The following is a 15,000-nucleotide window of genomic DNA, read 5'->3' as shown; positions in this document are numbered from 1 at the left end:
CTGGGTAATATAGTAAACGATATCTTTTACTATACCACCTAGTGTGTACGGGCCTTAAGCCTGGAACTATTGCTTTTAATAATATTAAATAATAATATTAAAAGTTAATATTCATTAACTTCAATAATAAAACAAACTCAACAAGCTGGCATTTTATATTCGCATTAACTGTAGTATAGATTTTTTTAGTAGGAATGTCTTCCGGTAAAGCACGCTGGGACTTGTAGTTTCACAACAGCTGGATGACCATGAGTTTGACATGCCTGTTTTAGACATTTGTATTAAATGGTTTCTTAAATGTGTGGTTGATTTGAACCCCATAGTGAATAAATGTAATCAAATATCTATCTATAGTCAATTCAACATCATGGGGAAAAAAACCTACCTGAACACCTCGGAGTTGTATGTAATCAAAAATAAACCACGCCAAGCAGTGACACATAAAGAAAACCATGATATCCCATCGAAAGATGTGATGTGCGGCCCAGCCAATTATTAAACTGGCAACAAAACATTCAGAGATGGGCTCACACACGATTGTGGCAGGCAACATATTGATTCTAAGCTTAGCCCATCTGCAAGATATTAAAACAAATAAAAAAAACTTAAGTTATCCCTGTTTGTGTATAAATGGTGCAGAATTTTATAGTAAAAAAAAAAAGCATGCATTGTACATTTACAGAGCTTGTGGAAACTATATATGGTCTATAAGAGAACAGACTAAGAAAAATACTTTTTTTTTTAAACGCTTAACAATATGAACATTTTCACAAATGTGTGTGTGGGGGGGGGGGGGGGGGGACACCAACACATGAAAACACGCAATTATAACTAAATATATAGAAGTGCACATCTTTATTTGGTCTCAAAGTACCGCCAGGTAAGGCTTAAAAGAAAACCGGAACGCAAGCACCTGTAATGTAGGCAACCTAAAATCTGACATTTTCAGCATACAAAGTACTTTGGAAGCAGGCAGATTTACCTAATCATCCGAGACTGAAACTGAGATATGGAGTAACATCCAGAGTTTTGCATCGCGACTTGAGTAGCCATAGAAAATTTCCAACCCCTAAAAACAGGGAAAAATGGAAAAAGGTACTAATAAGATTTACAAACACGTGTGTTCTATACGAGGTAACCTGTCACATTTGGTTTATTAGTCACTTAAATAGTGTCTAGTACATTATGCAACTATACAAAGTAAATACACCAAATGCTGAGAGTGGGTTGACTCACTCCATCTCCACACTGACCACATAGACCGGTATCCAATTACTGGCAAAAACTCATTGGGTGTGAAAAACTGAAGTTTTTTTGTGATTTTCCGGGATGTTTAGCCGATATTTTGTTTTGGCCAATCCTATTATGAAGCCCGGAACAAGAAAATAAAAAAACAAAACTAAAAAAACAAAACACCACACTCTTATGAAAACACACAAGTTCAGTAAAATCTGTGTGTTTTTGCATTTGTGTCCCCATAAAAGCCAGCGCTTATTGGGGATTTTGTTTTGCCTGCCCAAGGAAGGTGAAACAAAGTCACCAATAATCTGTGGCTTGCACTGTCTTTTCGGGGACAACAGGATAGCCCCCGGTGGTACATTTACCCACGGTAAATGACGGCAGGTAATTGGATACTGCACATAGTGTATTCTATGCCCTCTCCCAACTGGGAGAAAGATCACACACATACTGCAGTATAGCATGGCAGTACCCTCAGTGATTAATGTACATACATTTAGTAGATCTCTACTATGCGGTATATTCAATAAGAGTCTGATCCATTCCGACATGCATTTGTCGGAATGGTTCAGACAAGCCCTATTCAATAGAGTAGCCAAATCGGACTGTCTGATTTGAGCCTAATCCGACTGCCAGATCTGACCGGCGTCTGTGCAGCTGCTGTCAGCAGATCCCCATGTGTGAGATCACAGGGAGCCATACCTCACGGCACTCAGTCATGTATCCAAGTGCCGGCCGGGAAGCGCTGCAAGGGGGACGCCCGTCAGGTACCTGCATACCCTGCTGCTCCTAGCCCGCCGCCCCGCTCCCCACAGCCCGCTGCACCACTCCCCGTCACCTCAATCCGACTTTTTTTTAAAGTCGGATTAAGATTATCGGAAACGGGGCCAAAACCTGTCGGATTTGGCCCCGTTTCAGACAGAAGCACGCGGATCGGCGGCTATTCTGCCGATCCACATGTTTTTCGGGAATTCCCGACTTGTCTGAAAAAAAACAACAAATACTGAATAGGTCGAAACCCCTTTCGACCGAAATCTATTGGAAGCTGCCATCTTTCCGACAAGACGGCAGCTTCCGACAGCTATTGAATACACTCCTATAGCAGTCACTGGAGATTTAACAAATTAAGAAGAGTAAGAAAATTAAATTGTGTGTACGCTCTCTGTAACCGGCATTAATCCACCCTTCTAAAATGTGCAGAAACTCTGATTCAACTTGCAGGTTTTTGTAATAAAATCTTTACTTGAAAATAAGAATGAATTTTTTCTTTTGTATTTTTAAATGTTTAAATAGAACATATAAAATGTGTAGGATACTACTCTATTGAGGTACAAAATGTAATTAAAAGGTTGGCTTCTGGCTACAGTGGGTATAACTAAAGCTTCAGTGACCACTATAACAGATAAAGCATCTTATCTATTTAATGTAAGCACAATATTCATGGATAGTAAGAACTGACTCATACTGCACAATTCCCTCATGGTATATTTTATACCTATGAGATGGATCATTTCAGTGTTTCTGGATCCTGGGGAAGGGCCACAACGCTAGTTCTGAATGTCCTCAATTGCACTTTAGATATACATGAACACAGTCACTTAAGTTCAAAGTTCTGTACTTTGGCTAAATACTGTTTACATTTTTAAACACTAATATTATTTCTCTCTCTCTCATATATATATATATATATATATATATATATATATATATATATATATATATATATATATATATATATATATATATATATATACACACACATACACACACACACAGTTGTAAGAAAAAGTATGGGAACCCTTTGGAATTTCCTGGATTTGTGCATAAATTGGTCATAAAATTGTTTTGCTCTTCAGTCTGCTGAAACTAATATCACACAATTATATGTTCTCATGTTTTATTGAACACACCATATAAACATTCACCGTGCAGGGTGGACAAAGTATGCGAACCCTTGGATTTAATAACTGGTTGACCCTCCTTTGACAGCAATAACCTCAACCAAACGTTTCCTATAGTTGCATATCGGACCTGCACAACTGTCAGGGGGAATTTTGGACCATTCCTCTTTACAAAACTGTTTCAGTTCAGCAATATTCTTGGGTTGTCTGGTGTGAATCGATCTCTTGAGGTCATGCCACAGCATCTCTATCGGGTTGAGGTCAGGACGGCTTATTTTCTTCTGTTGAAGCCAATCTGTTGTTGATCTACTTCTGTGCTTTGGGTCGTCGTCCTGTTGCATCACCCATCTTCTGTTGAGCTTCAATTGGTGGACAGATGGCCTTACGTTCTCCTGCAAAATGTCTTCATAAACTTGGGAATTAATTATTCCGTCGATGATAGCAATCTGTCCAGGCCCTGAGGCAGCAAAGCAGCCCCAAACCATGATGCCCCCTCCACCATACTTCACAGTTGGGATGAGGTTTTGATGTTCTGTGTCTTTTTTTTCTCCACACATAATGTTGTGTGTTCCTTCCAAACAACTCAACTTTGGTTTCATCTGTCCACAGAATATTTTGCCAGTAGTGCTGTGGAACATTCAGGTGCTCTTTTGCAAACTTCTGCGATGTGCTCTTGCAAGTCACCTTTACAGGACGCCCACTCCTAGGGAGAGTAGCAATAGTGCTGAACTTTATCCATTCATAGACAATTTGTCTTACCGTGGACTGATGACCATCAAGGCTTTTAGAGATACTTTTGTAACCCTTTCCAGCTTTATGCAAGTCAACAATTCTTAATCGAAGGTCTTCCGAGAGCTCTCTTCTGCGAAGAATGGTTCACATCAGGCAAAGCTTCTTGAGAATTGCAAACTCAAAACTGGTGTGTGTTTTTTTTAATAGGGCAGGGCAGCTTTAACCAACATCTCCAATCTCGGCTCATTGATTGGACTCCAGGTTGGCTGACTCCTGACTCAAATTAGCTCTTGGAGAAGTCATTAGCCTAGGGGTTCACATACTTTGTCCACCCTGCACTGTGAATGTTTACATGGTGTGTTCAACAAAAACATGAGAACATATAATTGTCTGTGTGGTATCAGTTTCAGCAGACTGTGTTTGTCTATTGTTGTGACTTAGATGAAGATCAAAACACATTTTATGACCAATTTATGCACAAATCCAGGAAATTCCAAAGGGTTCACATACTTTTTCTTGCAACTGTATCTCTCTCATATACAATATATATATATATATATATATATATATATATATATACACACACACATACACACACACACACATATATACATGCATACACACACACACACACACACCCAGGTTGAGTATCCCATATCCGAATATTCCAAAATACGGAATATTCCAAAATACTGACTTTTTTGAGTGAGACAGATAGTGAAACCTTTGTTTTCTGATGGCTCAATGTACACAAACTTTGTTTAATACACAAAGTTATTAAAAATATTGTATTAAATGACCTTCAGGCTGTGTATAAGGTGTATATGAAACATAAATGACTTGTGTGAATGTAGACACACTTTGTTTAATGCACAAAGTTATAAAAAATACTGGCTAAAACTACCTTCAGGCTGTGTGTATAAGGTGTATATGTAACCTAAATGCATTCTGTGCTTAGACTTGGGTCCCATCACCATGATATCTCATTATTGTATGCAATTATTCCAAAATACGGAAAAATCCGATATCCAAAATACCTCTGGTCCCAAGCATTTTGGATTGGATAAGGGATACTCAACCTGTGTATGTATGTGTATATATATATATATATATATATATATATATATATATATATATATATATATATATATATATATATATATATATATATATATAGAGAGAGAGAGAGAGAGAGAGAGAGATCTATACGAGAGAGAGAGAGAGAGAGAGAGAGAGAGAGAGAGAGAGAGAGAGAGAGAGAGAGATGGGAAAGATATACACAGGTTGAGTATCCCTTATCCAAAACCCCACATTTTTGGATCCCCTACTGAGATAATGACGATATATTTTTTTTTTCAGATTCCGTCTCTCACAGTTGAAGTGTACCCATGATGGAAATTACAGACATATATATATATATATATATATATATATATATATATATAATTTATATATTTCTGTAATTTCCATCATAGGTACACTTCAACTGTGAGAGACGGAATCTGGGGGGAAAAAAAAAAAAAAAAAATAGGAAATCACATTGTATGATTTTTAAAGTTTAACTCACTACTTTCTAATATAACCTCAGCTGGTAATTACAGAGGTCAAACGTTTCCTATAGTTCTTTACCAGGTTTGCACACACTGTAGCAGGTATTTTGGCCCACTCTTCCATGCAGATCATCTTCTAGATCTGTCATGTTTGGGGTTGTCGCCAGGCAACACGGACTTTCAACTGCCTCCACATATTTTCTATTAGGTTGAGGTCTGGAGACTGGCTAGGCCACTCCAGGACCTTGAAATGCTTCTTACGGAGCCACTCCTTAGTTGCCCGGGCGGTGTGTTTGGGGTCATTGTCATGCTGGAAGACCCAGCCACGTTCCATCTTCAATGCTCTTACTGAGGAAAGGAGGTTTTTGCCCAAAATCTCACGATACATGACCCCATTCATCCTCTCCTTAATACGGATCAGTCGTCCTGTCCACTTTGCAGAAAAGCAGCCCGAAAGCATGATGTTTCCACCCCCATGCTTCACAGTGGGTATGGTGTTCTTGGGATGCCATTCATCATTCTTCTCCCTCCAAACACGGCGAGTGGAGTTTATACCAAAAAGTTTGACTTTGCTCTCATCTGACCACATTACATTCTCCCAATCCTCCTCTGGATCATTCAGATGGTCACTGGCAAACTTTAGACGGGCCTGGACATGTGGTGGCTTAAGCAGGGGGACCTTTCAAGCAATGCAGGATTTCAATCCATGACGACGTAGTGTGTTAGTAATGATAACCTTTGTGACTGTGGTCCCAGCTCTCTTGAGGTCATTGACCCGGTCCCCCCGTGTAGTTCTGGGCTGATTCCTCACCATTCTCAAGATCATTGATACCCCACGAGGTGAGATCTTGCACGGAGCCCCAGGTCGAGGGAGATTGTCAGTGATCTTGTATTTCTTCCATTTTTTGATAATTGCGCCAACAGTTGATCTCTTCTCACCAAGCTGCTTGCCTATTGTCGAGTAGCTCATCCCAGCCTTGTTCAGTTCTAAAATTTTGTCCCTGGTGTCCTTAGACAGCTCTCTGGTCTTAGCAATAGTGGAGAGGTAGCAGTCTGACTGTTTGAGGGTGTGGACAGGTGTCTTTTATACAGATAACTAGTTCAAACAGGTGCCATTAATACAGGTAATGAGTGGAGGATAGAAGAGCTTCTTAAAGAAGAAGTAACAGGTCTGTGAGAGCCAGAAATCTTGCTGTTTGGTAGGTGCCCAAATATTTATTTTCCACAAGACTATACAAGTAAATTGTTTAAAAATCATACAATGATTTCCTGTTTTTTTTGTAGATTCTGTCTCTCACAGTTGAAGTGTACCTATGATGGAAATTACAGACCTCATCTTTCTAATTGGAGGCTGTCCAAATACTTTTTTGCCCCAGTGTCTGTCTCTCTGTCTGTCTGTCAAGGTAGCAGCACTCAGTGACGACTTCTCCAAAGAATTAAAACACCATCACTCTGGATTATGTCAACGTTTCAGGATCATTTATTTAGACCCTTTCATCCTGACGAAAGGGTCTAAATAAATGATCCTAAAACGTTAACATAATCCAGAGTGATGGTGTTTTAATTCTTTGGAGAAGTAGTCACTGAGTGCCGCTACTGCAAACTATATACAATTTATCCCTTGTGGGAGAAGATGGCACCAGGGCGCAAGTATTTATGTAACAAAGGAGTGCTGGTCTTTTGAACTGATATATGCATTCTGTGCTTAGACTTCGGTCCCATCGCCATAATATCTCATTATGGTATGCAAAATACAGAAAAATCTGATATACAAAATACTTCTGGTCCCAAGCATTTTGGATAAGGGATACTCAACCTATATCTATCTATCTATCTATCCTAAAACTCCAACGATCAGCACTCAATGACTATGGAAGGATACTTAACCGGGTGCCTTCCAAGCATGGAACCTTTAAGCGGTCACACTTCATACAAACTCCAAACGGTGGCACTCCGATGTAATGAAACTCTGAACTACGTAGCTGTGTAACGCATACATACATACATAATTTTCCATACATACAAATCACAAAAGTATTACATCCACTGCATCTATTTAACCCCAAGCAAAGAAGGAGAGAAGTAGTTTGTATGCAGTCTTGTACCAAAGCTCCCAAACCGGGTGGGAGAGTGCCGAGGTTCCTGCAGAACTGATTGGCCTCTGAGGACCTTCAGTCTGGTCAAAGTATCGAACTTGTAGAACTTAGCAAACATGTTAGAAACTGACCAAGTAGCTGCTCGGCAGAGCTGTAAAGCCGAGACACCGCGGGCAGCCGTCCATGAAGAACCCACCGACCTAGTAGAGTGGGCCTGTACAGATTTAGGAACTGGCAATCCTGCCGTGGAATAAGCATGCTGGATAGTGAACCTAATACAGCGCGCAATGGACTGCTTTAAAGCAGGACATCCAATCTTATTGGGATCATAAAGAACAAACAGCGAGTCTGATTTTCTGTGACGAGCTGTTAGCTTTACATACACCTTCTAAGCCCTCACAACATCCTAAAACTTTGAAGTAGCAGAGGTGTCGGTAACAACCGGAACCACAATTGGTTGGTTGATGTGAAACGCAGACACCACCTTAGGAAGAAATTGCTGACGAGTTCTGAGTTCAGCTCTGTCCTCATGGAAAATTAAATAGGGGCTCTTGTGAGACAATGCCCCCAGCTCTCCGACACACGTCTTGCTGAAACCAAGGCCAACAGCATGACGGTCTTCCACGTAAGATATGTTACATCAACCTCCTGTAACGGTTCAACCCAGTCAGATTGGAGGAACTGCAGCACCAAGTTGAGATCCCAAGGTGCCGTGGGAGGCACAAAGGGAGGTTGGATGTGCAGAACACCTTTCAAGAACGTCTGGATCTCAGGGAGAGAAGCCAATTGTTTCTGAAAGAAAATGGACAACGCCGAAATCTGGACTTTTATGGAGCCCAGACGTAGGCCCACATCCACACCTTACTGCAGAAAAAGCATTAAACGTCCCAGATGAAATTCCAACGCATAAAATTTTCTGCTCTTGCACCAAGAGACGTATTTCTTCCAAATACGGTGGTAATGTTTAGACGTTACCCCCTTTCTGGCCTGGATCATAGGGAGTCATTCTGACCTGATCGCTCGCTGCAGTTTATCGCAGCGATCAGGTCAGAACAGCGCAAAAGCTGCGCTGGCTGGGAGCTAGTCCTGAAGTGCAAAAGCATCGCCGCTGTGCGATGCTTTTGTACTTCATGGACGGGGCAGGGACTGACATGCGGGGCGGGCTAGCCCTGTGCTGGGCGTCCCCCAACATGTCAGTGTGGATGATCGTAGCTGTGCAAAATTTAGCACAGCTACGATCAACTCGGAATGACCCCCATAGTCGGGATGACCTTGTCAGGGATCCCTCTCCTGGCTAGAATCAGCCGTTCAACTTCCATGCCGTTAAACGTAGCCACGGTAAGTCTTGATAGACAAACGGGCCCTGTTGTAGAAGATCCTCTCGAAGAGGTAGAGGCCACGGATCTTCGATCAGCATCCCCAGAAGATCCATGTACCAGGCCCTTCTTGGCCAGTCTGGAGCAATGAGTATTGCTTGAACCTTTTCCCTTTTTATTCTTTTGAGAATCCTTGGGATCAGAGGAAGTGGAGGAACACGTACACCATCTGATAGACCCATGGAGTCGTTAGAGCGTCTACCGCCACTGCCTGTAGGTCTCTCGACCTGGAACAATACCGCTTGAGCTTCTTGTTGAGACGAGAGGTCATCACGTCGATTTGTGGATATCCCCGACGACGTGTCAAGCACCTGAACACCTCCGGGTGAAGGCCCCACTCCCCCGGTTGCAGGTCGTGTCTGCTGAGGATGTCTGCTTCCAAGTTGTCTACTCCCGGAATGAGGACAGCCGACAACGTCACAGCATTTTTTTCTGCCCAGAGGAGGATTCTTTTCACCTCTGACTTTACAGCTCTGCTTTTCGTTCTGCCCTGTCGGTTTATGTACGTTACCGATGTCACATTGTCCGACTAGACCCGAATAGCCTGATCTTGAAGAAGATATGAGGCCTGCAGAAGGGCGTTGTATATGGCCCCGAGTTCCATAATGTTGATTGGAAGGACGACTTCCTGACTTGACCATCTTCCTTGAAACTGCACCTCCTGGGTGACTGCTCCCCAACCTCTTAGGCTTACGTCTGTGGTTAGCAGAATCCAATTCTGAATCCCGAACAGTCGACCCTCGAGTAGGTGAGAAGTCTGAAGCCACCATAGAAGAGAAATCCTGGCTCTTGGCGACAGACTGATCCTCTGGTGCATGTGAAGATGCGATCCGGACCATTTGTCCAACAGATTGAGCTAGAAGGGTCTTGCATGAAACCTTCCGTACTGAAGTGCCTCATAAGAGGCCACCATTTTCCCCAGAAGGCAAATGCATAGATGCACAGATATCTGGGTTGGCTTCAGGACATCCTGAACCATCGACTGGATTACCAATGCCTTTTCCAATGGAAGGAACACTTTCTGCAACTCTGTGTCCAGTATCATACCCAGTAATGGAAGCCTCCATAAGGTGAGTCTTCGGAAAGGTTCAGAATCCACCCATAATCCCGGAGTAGGCAGGTTGAGAGGGCAATGATGTCAAACAACCTCTCCCTGGACGGCGCCTTTATCAGAAGATCGTCCAGGTACAGAATTATGTTCACTCCATGTTTGCGGAGGAGAAACATCATCTCAGACATCACCTTAGTGAAAACCCTCGGTGCCATGGAGAGACCAAATGTCATAGCCTGGAACTGGTAGTGACAGTCCTGCAGTGCAAACCGTAGATAAGCCTGATGAGGTGGCCAGATCGGAATGTGAAGGTACGCATCCCTGATATCCAGAGACACGAGGAATTCTCCCTCCTGCAGACCTGAGATCACCGCTCTCAGAGACTCCATCTTGAATTTGAACTCTCGTAAGTACGGGTTCAGCGACTTGAGGTTCAGAATCGGTCTTACCGAACCGTCCGGTTTCGGTACTACAAACAAGTTGGAATACTAGCCCTTGTTTTGCAGATGAGGTGGAACTGTAACAATGACCTGAGTCTGTACCAGTTTTTGAATGGCATCCTGTAAAGTTATACATGTCTCTTGTGAAACTGGTAGGCTTAATTTGAAGAATCTGTGAGGTGGGAGCTCCTAGAACTCCAGTCTGTAGCCCTGGGATATAAGATCCATGACCCAGGGATCCTGGCACGAACTTGACTGAAGAATTTTAGTCGGGCTCCCACCCGCCAGTCTTCCAGGCATCATGGTCCACCGTCATGCTGAAGGCTTTGAGGAAGCAGAGGTTGAACTGAGAACAGGCAGTTGCTGATTTGCGTGGTTTACCTCTAGCACCTCTGGTGGCTGTAGAACCACCTCTGGTTTTGCCCCCAAACTTGGCTGTCCGAAAGGACTGCCAACTGGAAGCTGCAGAATCAAGATATGTGGACTTACCCGCAGTAGCTTTGCAGATCCATTTATCCAGTTCATCTCCAAATAAGGCATCCCCTGTAAATGGTAGGCCTTCCACTCCTTCCCTGGAGTCCGCATCAGCAGTCCACTGGCATAGCCAAGGGTTAAAGTGAGGAGGAACGAGGTGGAACAAAGTTCCACCACCTCTAATGGTAGGGGGAACTCTGTTCCACCACCTCCATTTCCCTGCACAGTAATTCCAACAGAAAAACCTGGCCCATCACCTACATCAATAGATGTGTTACTGATGAGCTGCAGCCAACTCCCCCTTCCTCAGGTCCTGGTGGATCCATGGTCCTCCTCCATCTACAGCCCACCCCTCCTGGTACTCACACATGCTGTGTCTGTTGGACAGCATTCATCCCATCAGGGTCCAGTAGCTTCCTTTTACATCACAGCGTATGTGAGGTCATGCTATCAACGCTGCTGAAGTGAAGAGGAGCCATGAAGAGGAGCAGGCTCTGTGCATCTTGAAGACAAAATGAGAGGGGGCTGGAGTGACAATAGAAGTGGGGAAGCTGCTGGACAGATACAGGGCATGGAGCTGCTGAAGGGGCACTACTATTGTGGCCATTATTTGTAAGAGGCACTACTCCTGTGGGCATTCTGTATATAAGTGGCACTACAACTGTGGGCATTCTGTATAATAGTGGCACTACTACTGTGGGCATTGTGTGTATAAGCGGCACTTCTGTGGCTATTATGTGTATAAGTGGCACTACTGTGGTCATTATGTGTAAGGGGCACTACTACTGTGGGAAATGTGTATAAAAGGGCACTACTCTGGGTACTCTATATAAGGGCACTACTGTATGGCATGATATGTATAGAGGATACCACTGTGTAGTGCAATGAGCATAAAGGGCACTACTAAGTGATGCAATCTGAATAAGGGGCATTACTATGCAGTGTAATGTGAATAAATTGTGCTACTGTGTTGTGCAATTTGAAATGAAAGTACTATTATGTGACCATGTTGCTTCTTTGTGAGATCAATGTCCCTTTATAAAGTATGGGAAGGCACTTATTTATTGTTTGCAGGGGGGTGCCGAAAATACTAGCACTAGCCCTGGCTCCGCTTAATTTTAGGAGAGGGGTAGGGCGGGTGGCTGGGTAAATGAGTTCCACCACCTCTCCACGACCACTTTAAGCCCTGGGCATAGCCATAGGCCCCTGCGTGCTGACACTGCCATAGCCATGGTGCGTGCATTAAGCAAGCCTATTTCTTTTATGGCTTCCACCATAAAGTTTGCAGAGTCCTGTATATGTTGCAGGAGTAAAACAATCTCCCCCCTAGATAAGGAATCTAACCCCTCAATTAGGTTACCTGACCATTTAGCAATGGCTTTTGTTATCCACACACATGCTATAATGAGGGTCTCTGGGCCACCCCAGAAGTTGTGAACAAAGATTTCAGTGTGGTCTCAATTCTACGATCAGCCGTATCTTTCAGGGAGGCTGCACCAGGGACAGGCAACACTATTTTCCGTGACGGCCTGGATACTGATGCATCCACTATCGGTGGATTTTCCCATTTTTTCCTATCCTCAGGAGGAAAAGGATGAGAGTAACCTTTTAGGGATTTGAAATTTCTTCTCAGGATTAACCCACGGTTCTTCAAACAGGGGGGTAAATTTACTAAGATGGGAGTTCTATTTAAGATGGGATGTTGCCCATAGCAACCAATCAGCTTTTACTTCTCATTTATCTAGCACCGTCTAGAAGATAATACCTGGAAACTGACTGGTTGCTATGGGCAACATCCCATCTTAAATAGAACTTCCATCTTAGTAAATTTACCCCAGGGTATTCAGTTCCTTAGACACAGGAAAAGTGACTGAGGATTTCTTTTTTACATTAAAATAAGATTCCTCACACTCCTCTGTCACCTTATCAGGAATTTGTAGAACATCTGATAGCCTCTATAAGAGCCTATATTCCTTGTGACAGAGCAGCATCCCCCCCCTTCTGAGTCCACCTCCCCCTTCTCCATGTCTGACCCTTCATCATCAGAGTCAGACTGCAGGATATGGGCCAGACTACGTTTTTGCAGACAAATGGTAGGGGTCTCAGACACTGTTTTGGGGACAGTCTCTGTTCACAAGCTCATCCACAGACTGTCTTAAGTATTGCGTCTCTTTCTCATTACGGGACAATTTAGTAGAAATATTAGAAATCATTCCTTTAATGGAATCCAGCCATGTTGGTTCAGCCCCGCTAGCCTGGGAAGGCGCACTACACCTAGTACACGGTAGTGAGCCCCTAGGGAAGAGGAACACTCTGTCGTACATGAAACACACTCTTTGCATGACATATTGTAAATGTGACAGCACACACACAGGAAAAGGTTAAAAGCACAATTAACCCACAAAGAGCCCTTCCAGGGAGACACAGATATTATGGAGCCAGAACACAGCGCCCTTATTGCTAATGCCAAGCTTAGCCAGGTCGCAGACTGAGTACCCAGATTGGGGACGCAGTACACTAATAATCACTCCCCCCCTGCTATGACCCCCTGGTGCCGCTGAGGTAATCTGGAGTTACTCTGGAGGAGCTTCGGTCCCTGTCAGTCAGCGTCTGTGTCCACTGCAGAGGGAAAATGGAGTTGGTGAGCTGCTGGATCCGCTCATAGTGAAGCCCCGCTCCCTCCTTTTTTATACTGGCTGAGGTAATTTAGTGCTTAAAATGGAGTCAGATCCGTGTTAAGTCTTTGTTTGCCAGTGTGGGTGTACTGGGACTCAGTTCACCCCCTCAGAAGCGGTGCGTCTGCACTGTGTACTGAGTCTGGAGACGCAGTCCCCCCCCGTTTAGAAGCTGTGCGTCTCCGTATCCTCATGCCACCATAATGGCCGGCAACCCACTAACCGGGACGCAGGCTTAGTACTCACCACTCTTAATTCTTTCGGCTCGGTTAGGAGTGGCGGCATGATGCGGGAATGTATGCTCGCCATGGTGGGGCTTGCAAATAGTTCCTTCAGGAGCTAGTGTCCTGTCAGCGGGGAACGGGACCATTAACCTTTCAAGAGGTTGGGCCGTTTTCCCCCCCTAAGTCCCACGAAGCAGGCAGGCTGGTGCCAACCAGTCCTGCCTGAAAATAACAAACAGAAAACTCTTCAGGAGCTTCCATAAGCGTGACCGCCTCCTCCGGGCACATTTTCTAAACAGTCTGGTAGGAGGGGCATAGAGGGAGGAGCTAGCACGCACTATCAAATTATTAAAGCCAATGGCTCCTAGTAGACCAGTCTATACCCCATGGTACTAAATGGAACCCCAGTATCCTCTAGGACGGAAGAGAAATATATAAAACATTCCATATAACAAGTGATCTATTCTTATAGCAACATCACTGAATATAATAATGGAAATGACAAAAATGTCAGTCAGTGATCACAACTCACCGATCTGCTATTGCCTTTGCCATAAAATAATCTTCAGCAATGTACTGTGCAAATGCAATAAGTCCACCAGCCTGATCCAGGATCTCTTTCCTCATCAGACAGGACATTCCTGTAACACATTTAAACCCAGTAACGTTGGCAGAAATGTAAGACCTTGGGTGGGAAGTCCCGAAGTATACCTGTGCCATAAAAACAAGAAAAGAAAGTGATTTTGGTTCCCATTGCAATATCAAATTTAAATTAACAGATTATCTGACCCATAATATATACATATATTTAGATATGTGTAAATGAATTGTACATACACCTGCAGATCAAAATTCCATCCTATATCAGTGCAATCCCCCCATGCACACAATCTACCGATAAGCAAGCTTTGCAGTAATATTCTCGGATTGTGAATGAATGTTTGTGCAGTTCCATTGTCTCCCTACAGGCGCTTGGCACAGCAGTTATGCTTGCACTTGGCAAATTTGCTACACAACAATTCAGCAAAAAAACCGAAGGGGACAAACCAGCAAGACTGTGCAGACAGGGAAAGTTACCAGTTTGTTGTAACAACTAACCGGGGAGAACATAGCCAGTGAAGAGGAGAACTGAGAACGCAGTGAGATAAGCTACGGAGATGACTACACAAAAATGTAATCTATGAAAAATTGGCCCAAACACTACTTTATGCATAGCCACCTTTCAACAAAGATTACACACCA

The 15,000-nt window shown here is 43.5% G+C and overlaps 1 protein-coding gene across 1 annotated transcript in view; it reads right to left on the bottom strand.

The window, feature by feature from the left end:
• The window catches only part of UGCG (UDP-glucose ceramide glucosyltransferase), a 151,749-nt gene that overhangs the window by 4,624 nt on the left and 132,125 nt on the right, over positions 1–15,000 (bottom strand). The window contains exons 6-8 of the mRNA XM_063914694.1: positions 14,291–14,469; positions 983–1,069; positions 386–575 (exon numbers count right to left, since the gene is read on the bottom strand). Coding sequence (XP_063770764.1) covers positions 386–575; positions 983–1,069; positions 14,291–14,469 — 456 coding nt within the window. The remainder of the gene's footprint in view (positions 1–385; positions 576–982; positions 1,070–14,290; positions 14,470–15,000) is intronic.

The sequence above is a fragment of the Pseudophryne corroboree genome, chromosome 1, assembly GCF_028390025.1.
Source record: "Pseudophryne corroboree isolate aPseCor3 chromosome 1, aPseCor3.hap2, whole genome shotgun sequence".
Classification (NCBI taxonomy): Eukaryota; Metazoa; Chordata; class Amphibia; order Anura; family Myobatrachidae; genus Pseudophryne; species Pseudophryne corroboree.
Note: the sequence above shows the minus strand (reverse complement) of the source record. Positions and strands in the feature narration are given on the sequence as shown.